Source organism: Sinohyriopsis cumingii, chromosome 7 (genome assembly GCF_028554795.1).
Source record: "Sinohyriopsis cumingii isolate HCF-2022 chromosome 7, ASM2855479v2, whole genome shotgun sequence".
Classification (NCBI taxonomy): domain Eukaryota; kingdom Metazoa; phylum Mollusca; class Bivalvia; order Unionida; family Unionidae; genus Sinohyriopsis; species Sinohyriopsis cumingii.
The window spans coordinates 11,263,347-11,279,413 of record NC_142967.1 but is presented as its reverse complement, the minus strand read 5'-3'; the positions used below and the strand labels follow the sequence as shown (position 1 = coordinate 11,279,413).

The window sequence follows — 16,067 nt, the reverse complement described above, 5'->3', positions numbered from 1 at the left end:
CTGGCAATTTGAATAGGTCTTATATTGATTGGAAGCAATAGCATTGCAAAATTGTCCTGTAATTATTGAATACCATGATATAGTTTCTTAAATTGTTATACCTTTCACATTATTAGTTTTATATTTTATATACTTAGACCATTGGCTTTGCTGTTTGGGGGCTCAGAGCTATTTAACATTTGAGAAATTGTCCTTCCTTTTCGGGGACTAACAATAATTCTGTTGGGGGCATATGACACACTGAATCAAATTATCATAAATTCCAGTTTGTTTTTAATTTCATTCATACAGTGAATAAAAAATATTTCCAAAAGCAAAAAAACATAGGGGTATGTAATAAATACAAAACTGCCTTCATGTTTTGTATTGAGTCAGGGGAAATAACTCATTTGATATGGCATATGAATACTTAAAGGCCTGATGGCCTGATTGTTACCTGTGCTATATCAAAATCATTCTTTCTGCTGACCGGGAACAACACATTTATTCAGTTTTGTGTATGAAAGCCATTCTGTTTAAATCATGTGTACGATAAGGTACATGTGACCGATTTTTTTTGTATGTCAAATTGTTTCAAAAGTTTGTTCAGTAAGAGTTGAGGAGTGACAATCTTACCTTGAAATTAACTACTATTTATGTTAACTTCCTGATTTGGTTTGGTGGCACATCAACATAATAGGTATTAATAATAATAATAATAATAATAATAATAATAATAATAATAATGCTTTATTTATAGAGGGTGACTCATTAGTCAAGGATTATTCTCCCGAGAGGTCCTCTTAAGGAGAGTATAACAATGCACATTATATGAAGATGGCAATAATTGCTGTTTATTTTAACATGTTTAGTATTAAAATACTAAATTCCATTACCTGTTACAAACACATACATGCTCATGATATCTTTTCTTAAATACTCTTATATTTTCAGCAGATTTTACATGTAGTGGAAGCTTATTCCACAGAACTGTACCAGAGTATTGAAAACTCTTTTTAAATTGCTCTGTTCTTGGTTTTGGTATTAGAAGGTTTCCATGTGATATTGAGGCAGTTGTAGTAAAATGGCATGTCGAAGGACACTTCATGGTAACTAATCGAGTCTGGTCTGATGATTCCAACCCTCACCCTTTTGGTTGTGAGTCCAGCATGCTAACCACTGAGCCACCATGGCTACACCTTTTCTGTCATTGTTCAGTTGGCAAGTACATGTACACTAACAGTCATTAAACTATGCCAGTTTTAGCATTGATGTTTGAAAATATGCACAATCTTGGGATGACAATATTTCTTGTTGTGACAAATCTAAACATTATAAAACTGATATGAGACAAGTTTGTGAAAAATGAATATTGCAAAAGCTTTACTACACTTCATGCTTTTTCTTTTAGAGTAGAGTATCTATCTTGGTAGTTTGTTTCTGAAACAAAATCCTTCATAGAGCACAAGAGAGAGATTGTGCATAACTTTTGATTGATGTAGCTTACCTTTATTCATAGATTTGAACAATACATTATTAGAAAGCATGTTGTTATTTTCATTTTGGAATTCATCTACTCACAAAATTTTGATGCAGCAACTATAATCACTGTGCCATTAAACCAGGTATTTGCAACTTCCTCCAGAGTGTGTACCCGATTGTGGTTTTTAAGCCACAGTATATGATATAACTGGGCAAAACTTGGTTTTGGGGGCAAATGTAGCCTGCTTGCCTTTGGTTTATGTTTTATGAGACATCTGAATATTTTTTGGGATTCTTTGCTTGGAAATTTATCTTTCATCTCTTGCAGTACATTTATTAGTGTTGAATCTTTGACTATTAAAAGACATCGCATACAGCTTCAAAAGAGCATTCTACAGTGGATATCTAGGACAATCACTATCTGGACTGTGACTGACAACATGGATATCTTTGACAATCACTGTATCCAGACTGTGACAGACAGCATGGATATATATGATGACAACTATATCCCAACTGTGACAGACAATGTGGATATCTATGACGATCACTGTATCCAGACTGTGACAGACAACATGGATATCTATGACAATCACTGTATCCAGACTGTGACAGACAACATGGATATCTATGATGATCACTATATCTGGACTGTGACTGACAACATGGATATCTATGATGATAACTATATCCAGACTGTGACAATGTGGATATCTATGACAATCACTATATCCGGACTGTGACTGACGACATGGATATCTATGACAAGCACTATATCCAGACTGTGACAGACAACATGGATATATATATTGATAACTATATCCCAACTGTGACAAACAACATGGATATATATATTGATAACTATATCCTGACTGTGACAGAAACGTGGATATCAGTGACAATCACTATATCCAGACTGTGACAGACAACATGGATATCTATGACAATCACTATATCTGGACTCTGCGCCTCGGATGTGGGAGGTCGTGGGTTCGATCCCCGGCCGAGTCATACCAGAGACTTAAAATATGGTATTAACAGCTGCCTTGCTTGGCGCTCAGCATTAAGAGGTTAGTGTTAGGACTGGTCGGCCTGGTGTCAGGATAATGTGACTGGGTGGGACATCATGCTACATGTCTGCGGTATGATGCCCCAGTGCTAGACATCACTATAAACTGCCACGTTGCAGACATCGTAGCGATATGACTGAAAAATTGTTAAAGCTACGTTAAAAATCAAAATCACACATCACATCACATATTTGGACTGTGACTGACAACATGGACATCTATGATGATCACTATATCCGGACTGTGACTGACAACAGCATGGACATATTAGTTTCCACCACAGAAACATGGATTCTCACAAATTTGTAATATGTACAAAAGATAGTAATTTGTGATTAAGTTTTGTCACTGTTCCTAAAATTATCCAATCTCTAAAAGAACTTGGGTATATAAGAAAGCTTGTCAGTAGCTGCCCATGGGTTGGCAGCCATGTATAGCCAATTGTTAGATGAAAAATGGAGTTAAACCCATAACAGCCAGTCAACCACTGTTTATGACCTTTCAGTTTTCTAATTTCTCATTTTATTATATGGATTGGAATATGGTAATCTCCCAGATGGCAGATCAACTGAAACATTGTTTTGTTTTACAATAACGATTAAATCTCTTCAGTTAAAAATGTTTAACAATCATATAATCTACTTAGTTGTCTGTAGAACTAGTTTGCTCTTTTGGAAGCTTACATTATTGCATGGGAACTTGTTATGTGCACACATAGCTGGCAAGTATTCCTGAATTGTACATATCCCACTGGACTAGTATTCACCAAACCAGTTTCTTTGTTTTGTCGCTGTGCCGGCAAATATGATATCTTGAAGCAATGTCGGACTTCCAGTTGCTGATCCGTTAAAACCTTTAGGCAGCGATGATACAAGGGCGTGATATTTTAGTGACTAGTGCGATTTGAGCTTCTTGGCGTCAATTGATTATAAACTTTCTACAAATAATTACTTTATAAATAGGCCACTTTTGTTTCATTTATATTCATTTAGGTCAATATGAACATTGACTAGCGACATAGATAGCATGGAATTCAATATGTACCACTCATATATTGTAATTAATTTAAATCTATTTGCATAATGGATGAACACTAGAAGGATTTTACAGTTTTCCCTAAACTACAAAAGACAAAAAAATCTTGCCTAAGTAGCACACACAATCAAGATTTTGGGCAACAATGGGCAAAATGTTATGATAATTGGGCAACAATGGGCAAAATGTTATGATGATTGGGCAACAATGGCCAAAATGTTATGATGATTGGGCAACAACGGGCAAAATGTTATGATGATTGGGCAACAATGGGCAAAATGTTACGATGAACCTACAGTCCTACACTCAGTGTGCAGCACTGCAGTACACACAATGTGTATTGATCATTTACCACTAATGCCTGTCTTGTATCCACTGAAGAATGCCAAACCACATCAATGATTTACAGTTAGAGTAAGGCCTAAGCTACTCTGTTACGTTAATAATAAACTTAATTGACTTATGAATCCACCTGCAGTAATTTCTTAGGAATATAGTGGTAATTCACACACTGACCAAGTATAAGCAACTGTTAGCAGAGTTGAGTGAAAATTACACCTGAAGAGAGAAGTACAGGTAGAGATGGGTGATTTCATGGGCATAGTTCATTAAAATACACTTAGCAGCACCCTCCCAGCATGATTGAAAAATGGTTAATACACTTTGTGTACACTGAACACCTGTTTCTTTCTGGCAATGAGACTAATGACATTAGTCAATACTAATTATTGTCGATTCATGATTAGGCATTTTGAAAGTACTTTTGTATGAGTACTTATTGTTCCTGTTTCGTATGCTCTGCTTACATCAGAGACAAAACTATTTTGATCTGTGTAAGTTAGAAACTAATTCCAAACAAAATGATGTACAGTCCTACATGTATTTCACAGTAGTAGCATTAACTGATGAAAAGGAACCATTTTGCCTTGGCCTTTCTTACTTTCACTAAACACTGGTCAACTTAATAAATGGAATTTAAATAATAATACAGTTTTTGAAATGTCCCTTTTCCTTATTAGGTCAGTATTTGTTGTGCAAAGTAAATACAAAAGTATGTTTGACTTTTTTCTTCCCATCATCTCCAGATGTATATCGAATTTTGTGGGGCTGGAGCTCTCGATAGTATAATGTTGGAGTTAGAACACCCCCTAGCAGAAGATCAGATTCGTTACGTGTGCCATGAAATGTGCCAAGGGCTGGACTTCCTGCATAAACACAAGGTCATTCATCGGGACCTTAAAGCAGGGAATGTATTGCTGACCACAGAGGGAGAAGTCAAACTGGGTAGGTACAACAACTTTCTCCATGAGACATAACTCAGTCATACACATCCAATGCATACACCAGAGATGCTAACCATTCAGAGTTTGTTGGAATCATTCCTATTTTTAACCTCTGATTACACCATTATGATAAATTGTGATTCCAAATTTGAGGCCAGGTTAAATTTGAATTGGTGAAATACAGTTTGAACACAGCAAAAATCTAAATCCCTGGAATGCTTGTGACATTTGATAGCAATTCTGCATACCGATGTGCTTGTATTACAAAGCAACTGATTATTGACCTGTGAGATGTCGTGTAGGCTGGATGACCTAATTCACCAGAAAATGTTAGGAAAACTGTTGAAACATATTGCCAGTGATGATATACTTAGTGAAAACACGATTTGTAGTATAGAAATTTCAAACAGGATATGCAAGTCATCAAGACTGAATGAATGCTAAGTGTTTGCAATCTTTTCACAATGGACTTAAGTTTGTATCATAGTGATAAAGATCTTGTAGGAAGTATGTTTCAGTCAAGGAGCATTTTGAATCAGTGATGTTTAATTCATAAAGTAAGTTGTTGGAATCAGATTGAAGTATTCCATTTTTTATGTTTAGATTCTGATGTTTTAAAGCTGACATTTTTTTATCACATCAGTGAGGGTTGGCATCTCGGACAAAAACACATTGCTTTCTTGTACCCATTAATGCATTTTTCTGACAAACACATGCAGCTTTCTTGTACTCATCAAGGCATTTTTTTGATAAACTCCTGATGCTTTCTTGTACCCATCAAGGGATTTTTCTGACACAAGCACACACACTGCTTTTCTGGTACCCATCAAGGGATTTTTCTGACACAAGCACACACTCTGCTTTCTTGTACTCATTAAAGGATTTTCCTGACACAAGCACACACACTGCTTTCTTGTACTCATTAAGGGATTTTCCTGACACAAGCACACACACTGCTTTCTTGTACCCATCAAGGGATTTTTCTGACACAGATGCATGCATTGCTTTTTTGTTCACAGCAATAATAGTTGACATCTCTGACACAAGCACACAGACAGCTTTCTTGTGCCATCAGGGAATTTGTCTGGCTTTTTTGTGGCCATAATTTGGTTTCATTATCAGTGAGAAAAAAAACCTTTATCTCCCAATTTCACTGTATAAAATTTTGAATCAGAACTTGAAGAAAAAATTAATGTCCATTATTTTTCTGACTAAGCAACTGAAATTATAATGTTGAGTATAGCAAGAGATGATAAGAGCCAAATTAACCGTGGCCAAATTCTAACTGTATCCATGCTATACTTTTAAGCCCAGCCAGAGTAGAGCAAAAATGAAGATGGTGACAAGTGAGTGTAATGAATTAAAAATGTGTAAGGTTTGAAATAGTTGCATTAAACTAGAGAATTAAAATACTGATGGAATACTTTGAAAATTTTATGAAAATATTAAAGCTTTTTTTATTTTGTAGTTGTGTAACATATCATAGCACCACAAATATAGGTTACAGTAAAAGAAATGTGCGAGAGTTTCCATTGTAGAAACCCTCTTTTCATATGTTTGTATGAAATTATTGGATGAAAGTACTTATTTTCTTTGTACTGGAGCTTAGTGCCTTCACTAAGACATAAATCACTTCAGATTAAACTTCAATTTTTCACTCATTTTTTAAGGAATTACCCGTCAATTTTGTGTAGAAATTCTTTCAATGTTGTTGGTGTAGTTTGACATTTATCAAATTAGTACACGTACCAAAAGTGATTAGAGAGCACACAGCTTATTTTTCTAGCTTTCCACTTTTCTCTCTGAAGGGAAAATTAACACAAAAGTCTGTATTTACTTTGATTGTTAATGGATTGAAACAGAAAGGGGTGGGGTGGGCATCTCATGGAAAGAATGCAAAGTGAAATGAACTTTACTCTTCGGGTGTTTGTAGACAAAATGACATTGTTGGGTGACTTTCACTGGAATTGCCCACTGGCATGGACTTAGAACTATTGAATCATTTTAATGTTCTCAAGATCTTTTCCTTGTCAGTTTGTGTGAATTAACAATGTGCAAATAAATCTTATAATTTCTAAATTTGACCTTGTATATATACAAATTGCCATTTCAATAGACCTGATTAATGAAACATAGGGCTTCCAACTAGCAGACAAAATAGCATTTGGAATCACTTCCTTTTTACTGTGAAGCTGCTCTTTTTAAGAATATGAGTGATTTCTATTTTGCAGGTTGATTTGGAGATGAGCTCTAGTGATAAAAGAGTTTTAGGGTGGTACCCTCTTCCATTCCATATACTGACTTAATATATTATAAAATAAATAACTTGCTCTTCATACTGAGCAAAAAACATAACTCCACAAACAAACTTCAGAACATCAATCCCACTGTCGGGGAATGGCATCTCTCATATGGAACAAATTGCTGAGATGATGTATTATTACACCAGTAATGGAACAGATACACTTACCTGTCTCATGCATATTTACTGAAGAGGGTACCGTAAACCAGATTGCATACCATGCCGATGTCCATTGACAGTGAAACACATTCTTGTCAAGTGTCTTGACTTCCACCCATTGAGACAGAAGTATTTTGATGCCTACGCTATGAAAAAATTATAAGATGATGGACAGCCTGATAATATTTTAGACTTGTTGATGGAATGTGGTTTGTGGAACAGATTTTGACCTGATATTTATGACAGAATTTTTACATATTTATTGTTTATATTCGGTCTTGTACTTCTTGCTTACATTTGTTTGGAAGACTTTATATTACTTTGAATTTTGTGCAATTCCTCCATTTTTTCTTCAAAATTTTATTTTTAGTTGGCATCATAAAGCCACTGTTGTGCTAAGGTTCCATTAAACATTACAGTCTACATCACACCTTCGTTCTCACTACTTCAGTTCTTTTTGATCCGAGGTTCAGGTTCCCTAGAGTATCTCACATAGGTTTTGTAGTGGTAATGAAAATATGGTGGAGACCTGCAGTACAGCTCACAGAGTTCTCATTTCGTCAAGCATGATGGTGGATGTAGAGAGAAGTAATGGATTAATGAAAAATCACTTCACTTGGCCACTTTGAAAATTTGCAGACTTAGTGCCTTTGAATATGGAAAATTGCCTCCTACATGATGTATTCTGGTGAATACAGTGTGCCGAGTGGAGATGTAATGGCAGCTGTAGCAAATCAGTATTCTTACTCAAACTAGCTCATTATTGCAGAATAATATACTAATCGTGCCAAAATCATATCCATTATTTACATTCTGCTTCATTTACTTAACACTTTACATTATAATTTGTCAATAAATAATATTTGTACTTCTTTCTTTTAAAATATGTGATGACCATTGAAAATTTCTTTATTGTTTAAACTTTAAAAAATTTAAATTAAATTTAAAATGCAATTTTTGGCTGTTATAATGTAAAAATATATTTGAAGGAAAAATATTGCTCAGTTTTTTACATGTAAACGCAGGTGAAACTAGTTGGAAAACTTGAATGCAGAACAGCCAAATCTGACCAAAGTATAGTTGTACAAGTATTTTTAGTAATGGACCGCAACACCTGAAATTATTGCTGCAGTTTGAGGTTATTTCGCAAAATCTCAAAATTAAAAAACATAGCACACACTGCTGTTAGCTGTACAAGTATTTTTATTAATTGACCAGTTACACAACGCCTGAAAATAATGCTACAGGATGAGGTAATGTCGTAAAATCTTGAAAATTCCAAAACGAGGCACACTCTGCTGGGAGCGTTACAGACAATCAAACTTAGAGACCATGAGAAGTTTGTCAATTATACCCATGAGGCACACTCTGCTTGGAGCCTTACAGACAATCAAAATTCTAGACCATGAGAAGTTTATCAATTTATCCACGAGGATTTATGTTGTTTATCCATCAAACAATTAAAATAAATCTTAGATGTAAATAATGGCTGTATCTGTCGGCAAATGGCCATGCTAGTGTTGCTTGCATATGCCTAATTTGCAAGAAAAAGGATGCCTCACATTAGAATGTTTAGTGTTTGTGTGATGTTGATGACATCCAGCATTTCACAGTATGTTATGGCTCTCCAAAAACACTGAATGAACTGGAGTCTTTTAAAAATTTATCAGAAATGAATTTCGATCAGATTTATGACTATTTAGTTGAGAAAATGAAAACAAACTTTGAAAAAAGAAATTACATATATATTTTTCTCTGAACTGCATGTTATTCAAGTGATTAAAGTTTCAAGGAACAGAAACTGCATTTGTGTATGGAATAATGTTACTTAAATTGAAATACCACAACTTTAGAATAACGTTATTTTAATTAAAATACCAAAACTGTTGAATGTATTTTAATCAAAATACCAGACTATAGAATAATATTATTTTAATAAAAATACTAAAAGTATGAATAATGCTATTTTAAATTAAAATACCTAAACTATAGAATAATGTTATTTTGATTAAAATACCAAAACTATAGAATATTGTTATTTTAAATTAAAATAAGTAAGCTATAGAATACTGTTTTTTATATAAAAAATTAAAATACCAGATTTGAGAATAATGTTATTTTGATTAAAATACCAAAACTATAGAATAATATTATTGTAATTAAAATACCAAACTATCTAATAATATTATTTTAAATTAAAAGACTGAAACAATAGAGTGATGTTATTTTAAATTATAATTATCCAGCTTAGATCCAGGATTCTGAAATTGGGTTTATGTGCATTCTGAATCTGTAAGGATAGTAATTGTTTTTCTACTGATTTGTTTATTTAAACTAAATATCCCTAAAGTTGCTTTGACACCTAAACTGTATTTACATCTGAATATGATTTGACAAATATTATTAAAACTTAAAAAGAACATTTGGTTCAATTGATATAGAGCAAAATAAGATAAAATACATTTTAAATAAACTTTTAGTATAAAACCAGTTTCTAAGATATTTTTCATTTATTTGGCTGCATTTGTTTTGTTTTTTAAAAATGATTTTGGGAATAGGCTGATTATTATTATTATTATTATTATTATTATTATTATTATTCAGTATAAAGAACATTCACCAAGCAGTGATAGCCTTGTTTTGATATTTGGCAATTGACGTCAGGAATGGCATCTTGTCCAAAACATGTAGTTTGAAGGGGTCTGTTGGCAAATTAATTGATGCTAGAGAGAGGGAGAGAGAAAAGATAGTGATTTCTGGAAACTGCAATGCAGGACACTGGGTTAACAGCAAAAAATGAATGTTCACTATTTTTAAATAATGAAAATTGGAAAGTAAAATTTAGCTGTGAGGATAAGTATTACAGATAAGATGTTAAACAAGTTGATGTGCAGAGACAAAGCATCACAAAAACATAATACTGTATATACTCACTTATAAGTCAGAATACCGTATATACTCACTTATAAGTCAGAATACGGTATATACTCAGTTAAAAGTAAGAATACCGTATATACTCAGTTATAAGTCAGAATACCGTATATACTCACTTATAAGTCAGAATACCATATATACTCATAAGTCAGAATACCATATATACTCACTTATAAGTCAGAATACCGTATATACTCAGTTATAAGTCAGAATACCGTATATACTCAGTTATAGGTCAAGTCCAGCTGCAAATTGCACAGACCCAGATCTGCTGTTTGATAATGCACTTGCAGATCTGGGATTGTGTAGCTTGTTAGGAGTAATCAGTAGAACAAACAACATAGACCCTTATCTGCAGGCATATTATGCTATTGCAGATCAGGATCTTTGAGGTTTGCAGTTTGACTTATCTTGTCAGCAAGTACATATGGTATCATAAACTGGCATTTAATTATTATCACATGAAAATAGCCAATCATCAGTGTCAGAGAAAGAGAGAAAGGGGACACAAGACTGATTATAACTGCCAAAAACGCAAATACTTGCTCATATTTTTATGTTGCATGTAATTATGTTCAAGAAAATGTTCACAAGGTTCCAAATACTGAATCTAGAAGTTTCGTATGCATCCATAATTGACAGCCAAAAGTGTGATATTTTCTCATTGTAAAATGTGGTTATGGAGCCAGCCTGTTTTGGTGGTAAACTGAATGTTGTATTTTAAATAATCGAGGATGCTGATAGGCTGAAAATAATAGCAGAAAAAGTTAAGTTAATGTAATTTTTCATAATAAGTATGCATATTGGTAAATTGTACACATTAGCAGACTTGAACCTAAAAGTCCTTTTTATTTTATCTCGACCTCTGTGCAGGTACTAATGGATGTAAATGGAGAGATCTCACTTGGATGGATTTTTATAGTCGTCACATACAGCGGAATTCTATTTAAAAAAACGAGGCACCAAGCTTCACATTTTCATTGTTTTAAATTTTTTTCTGATAAATTATTCATAAGATGTAAGCGTGATTTGCTGATCTTACCAAAAAGTGTTTGGTCAGATATTAACATTACAGCCTGTGTCCTATGTTGTCTGTCTATTCATTCATCTGTCCTCAATATTGGTTTCTGCATAATAGTGTGAGTTGTCTGCATTCTTTATATATCAATCTGTGCCAGGCTTGCACTTGAGGAAAGGGAGAACCCTATTGATACCAGGGTAAAAAAAATAACCAAGGTCACTGACTACAAGAAGAAAAATGGTTTCCATGCCATACCCAGAGTACATTCAACCAATGGCTTACACTTGGGGTAAGGAACAACCTTTTTATTTCAGGGTAAATGGACCAAAAATCAAGTCTACTACATTGCATGGGTTTGGTATGGCAAGGTGACATGATTAGACAAAATGTGAACTTAATAGATTAAGATAACCATTGACCTTTGTCTTAAAAACAAGGTGTTAAAAGAATTGTGGAAATTCAGAATGTTCCAAAAAGGGTAACTGTAATGCTGATGAGAATGAACAAAGTAAACAGGTTCAGGAATTGTGGAAATTCAGAATGTTCCAAAAAGGGTAACTGTAATGCTGATGAGAATGAACAAAGTAAACAGGTTCAGGAATTGTGGAAATTCAGAATGTTCCAAAAAGGGTAACTGTAATGCTGATGAGAATGAACAAAGTAAACAGGTTCAGGAATTGTGGAAATTCAGAATGTTCCAAAAAGGGTAACTGTAATGCTGATGAGAATGAACAAAGTAAACAGGTTCAGGAATTGTGGAAATTCAGAATGTTCCAAAAAGGGTAACTGTAATGCTGATGAGAATGAACAAAGTAAACGGGTTCAGGAATTGTGGAAATTCAGAATGTTCCAAAAAGGGTAACTGTAATGCTGATAAGAATGAACAAAGTAAACAGGTTCAGGAATTGTGGAAATTCAGAATGTTCCAAAAAGGGTAACTGTAATGCTGATAAGAATGAACAAAGTAAACAGGTTCAGGAATTGTGGAAATTCAGAATGTTCCAAAAAGGGTAACTGTAATGCTGATGAGAATGAACAAAGTAAACGGGTTCAGGAATTGTGGAAATTCAGAATGTTCCAAAAAGGGTAACTGTAATGCTGATGAGAATGAACAAAGTAAACAGGTTCAGGAATTGTGCACAGATAAACCTATAATAAGAAGCAAAATAAATAAATAAATAATTAGAATGAAATCAAATAAATAAATAATTAGAATGAAATCAAATAAATGAATAAATAAATTGAATAATTCAGTCAATCAATGATACCTACCACATGTATTTTTGCAAAAGTTTTTTTACAAAATGCTTCCATCCAACATTTGTGTTTATTTCATCCGAAAATTAACTTTATGTAGATACACTGCTATGATTGCCTAAATTATCCATATCAGGAGCAAAGCTTTTTTCTTAAGACTGTTGTTACCCTAATAAAACATGGTAAAAAGGTGCATCTTTGTCATTCTGTTATTTGAAAAGTGAGAGATTAAATCATTTTATTGTCGAACCTAAACCTATGTAAAGCTAGATGCAGCAATCATGTATCTGCTGGGGTCAATGTCAACTTCATTAATGTTTTGGTTTAAGTTTTTCACTTGTATATATCTTCTAAAGCCTTTGATAAGTCTTATCATGCTTGGATTGAATCTTTACAAAGCTAGGACAATTCTGTGACACGCATAATTGATCCTTTCATCTTGGGATCAAGATTCAGCAAGCTGGCTATTAATATTTCAAATCAATGTATTGGTATTAATTTTGCAATTGAAAATTTGTTTTGCCCTTCATCATGAATTTGATTTCTTCCATTTTTGCATAGAATGAGTAATCACTTCCATTTGTGTTACACTACTTAGAGCATTGATGTGCTTGATATTGCTATATATTGCCTTAGAGCTATTCTGTTGTTCCTTAAGTGAAAAATTCCAAATGTGAAGACCCTAACTTAGGTCTGAACTTTAACAAAATATTCAGTGCTAAATGCAGTTGTCTTAATCCCAACTTGTACTATAGGAGGGAATTTACAGTTAAGACAACTCTCTTTTATAATGTACCTTGTTACAAACCCATCTCAGATATAACACTATATACTACTATGGACATATGACCAAAATCATACCATGTATTACAATAAGAGTTAGGGGTCCAGAGTGGCCGAGTAGTCTAAAGTGCTCTCCATTATGGATCATTGCCATCTCACCTCTGTCTGCGTGGGTTCGAGTCTCGGATTCAGCCAATGTGGATATGTGAGAAAGCTTGCCAGTTGCTTCACATGGATCGGTGGTTCTTTCCGGTGTTTTCCCGGGTTCTTCCTCCACCAATCATACTGGCCGCCATGTATAGCCTATCGTGTGCAAAAAAATGGCGTTAAACCCGACAACAACAACAACAACAACAATAAGGGTTAAAAGAAAACAAGGGGAAACTTAGTTTATAGTGCCTGCTATGCCATTGTTATGCTATTTGTAAAATGCCACTCTTGTCAGTATAACACGGTCAGTGGTAATGGACCCCAACTATCACATTATAATGAGAGAGATTTGTGTCATGACTTTCTTGTATGAAAATATGTTTCCAGTGGTTATTTTGGCTGCTACTAATGGAAAGATAACCGACGGGGATGGGGTGTTGGGAATGGGATAATCAAAAGGAAAAAGGGTACAGGTATATGAGATATTTCCATTTCTGGATTGTCGTGTATTTAAGAACTTGCAGGCAGCTCTCATGAGCTTGGGAAATTCAACTTAAAACATCTTAAATGGGTGTAAAGAAGCATTTTAATATTTGAAACAAACTTGGAGTAGGATTTAAAAACAATGGATCTTGAGAACATTTGGTTTAGTCCTTAGAAGCAAGTCATTGGATAGCAATTTGTGTTAACGTTCTTACAAAACTTAGCCATCTGTGTCTTGCATCTTATTGTCAGCAAGATAGTACATACTGGTATTAGATGCTGTCATCAATATTTCTTTTTTAGGATCAGGTGTAGAAATCTTGTCAAAATCCAAGGTGAAATGTGGGGTTGTTACTAAAAGTATTTAATGTACCACATATGCTCTCTTTTAAGACGAGTCCAACTGCAAACTGCACAGACCCTTATCTGCCATCACATTATGTGCCAGCAGATCCGAGTCTGTGCAGTTTTTTTGAGTATCCGTAGAACAAATAACATAGACCCTGATCTGCAGGCACATCATGCTGTGGCAGATCAGGATCTTTGTTGTTTGTAGTTTGATTTGACTTATAAGTGAGTATAAGCAGTATTGTTTCTTACCATGGTTCTTTTATTTCTTGTTACAGCTGACTTCGGTGTATCTGCACAGAATTCTAAGACACTACAGAGACGTGATTCATTCATTGGAACACCATATTGGTAAGCTGCAAAAGTTTTTATTAAATGTTATATGGAACACATGCACACACACAAACATTCTGAAATGAGGTGTGGGGTTAGACTATATCCCGAAGATAGAATAAATTATAGAATGAGAATTTTCTTGGATGAAAAACTCCAACCCATTATTGTTTAGTTCTAATGACTAACACCAGAACCATAACATCTCTGTGCCATCCCATTTCTCAACTACTATTGATATCTCAAACAGCCACATGCATTTGTCTTTGATCACCTGTTCCAAGTTTATGACTGTCACTGGGGTTTGATTAATCTGAAGTCAGATTGTGCATCTCTGAGTGTTGTACATTATGAACTTGTCAGTCATTTCAGGTAAGTAAATTGCACTGAAACAGAACAACATACAACTTCAAATGCTTGTAAAAGTGCCTTGAAACCACAGTGCTAACATTTGTACATAACTCGTTTTCCTAGGATTAATGATATTTTCTTTACCCACCACTCCTGTCAATCAATTTAGAAACTTTTAGCAAGTTTGTTATCGCTTGTCCTAAAGTACTTGGAGGATTGCCATAAAACTGTATGCACATATTCGTCCCAAGCTGAGTTGTTCCTAAAAGAAAATAGTGTTACTGAGACAGTCAGTTGACCTTATGCCCTGCCTGCTGAATCATGTGACATGACTTTTCCTTCTGACAAGCATTCAACATTAGGCAGTGAAAAATGTTTCAGGTTCAGTGATAGGTTTGTTAAAAATGAATCGTATTATTCGTAAAAATGTAAACTTACCAAGTTGCATGAATTGTACTGCAGTATATTTGTATTTCAGGCTCATATAGTAACAACCTACATGTTTTTATTTCAATAAATCATTACAATCAATTTTAAAGCAGCTTGAAATCACATTAAATGGAAATCCACTTCAGTGTATTTAGTTTACAGTCATATCTTTATTAATTTTATCTTGACTTGTGTTTAGGTTGCCTTAGAGGTTAATGAATTAAAAGTCAATAGGAAAAGCATAAATAGATTTATAGGTACACTGTTTAAAAAGCAGATGTGCTTGTTATGAAGCTAAAAATAAAAAACACCAACACACACCCCACTCACCAACTTACCAACACACTCACAACACTAAGAGGTTTTCCAGCAATTTGCCAGATGTTCATTTTGAAATATTTTTTTTGATTTCTATTTCTTTTATTTTTTTCATCATTTTATTGTAGGACATGCTTCCTTATGGTATGGTCTTTTGACTATTGTTTGTTGTCAACATCAGTCCATCCATTAGTACAAGTTTGTTATTGCTGTTCCTCCTAAACTACTTGGAGGATTACCTGGAAACTTTATAAACACATTCATCCCATGGTCTAGTTGGTCTAGAATGAAAATGGTGCTGCCTGGACATCCAATATGGTTACCACAGTGGTCATCTTCAAAATATTTTA

The 16,067-nt window shown here is 34.1% G+C and overlaps 1 protein-coding gene across 2 annotated transcripts in view; it reads left to right on the top strand.

Moving 5' to 3' along the window:
* The window catches only part of LOC149794732 (serine/threonine-protein kinase 10-like), a 202,508-nt gene that overhangs the window by 34,417 nt on the left and 152,024 nt on the right, over positions 1 to 16,067 (top strand). For both annotated transcript variants that reach the window (XR_016422186.1, XM_089964351.1), the window contains exons 3-4: positions 4,652 to 4,850; positions 14,565 to 14,637. Coding sequence is in view for 1 of the 2 variants with exons in the window: in XM_089964351.1 (XP_089820477.1) it covers positions 4,652 to 4,850; positions 14,565 to 14,637 (272 nt within the window). In the remaining variant the exon portion in view is untranslated. The remainder of the gene's footprint in view (positions 1 to 4,651; positions 4,851 to 14,564; positions 14,638 to 16,067) is intronic.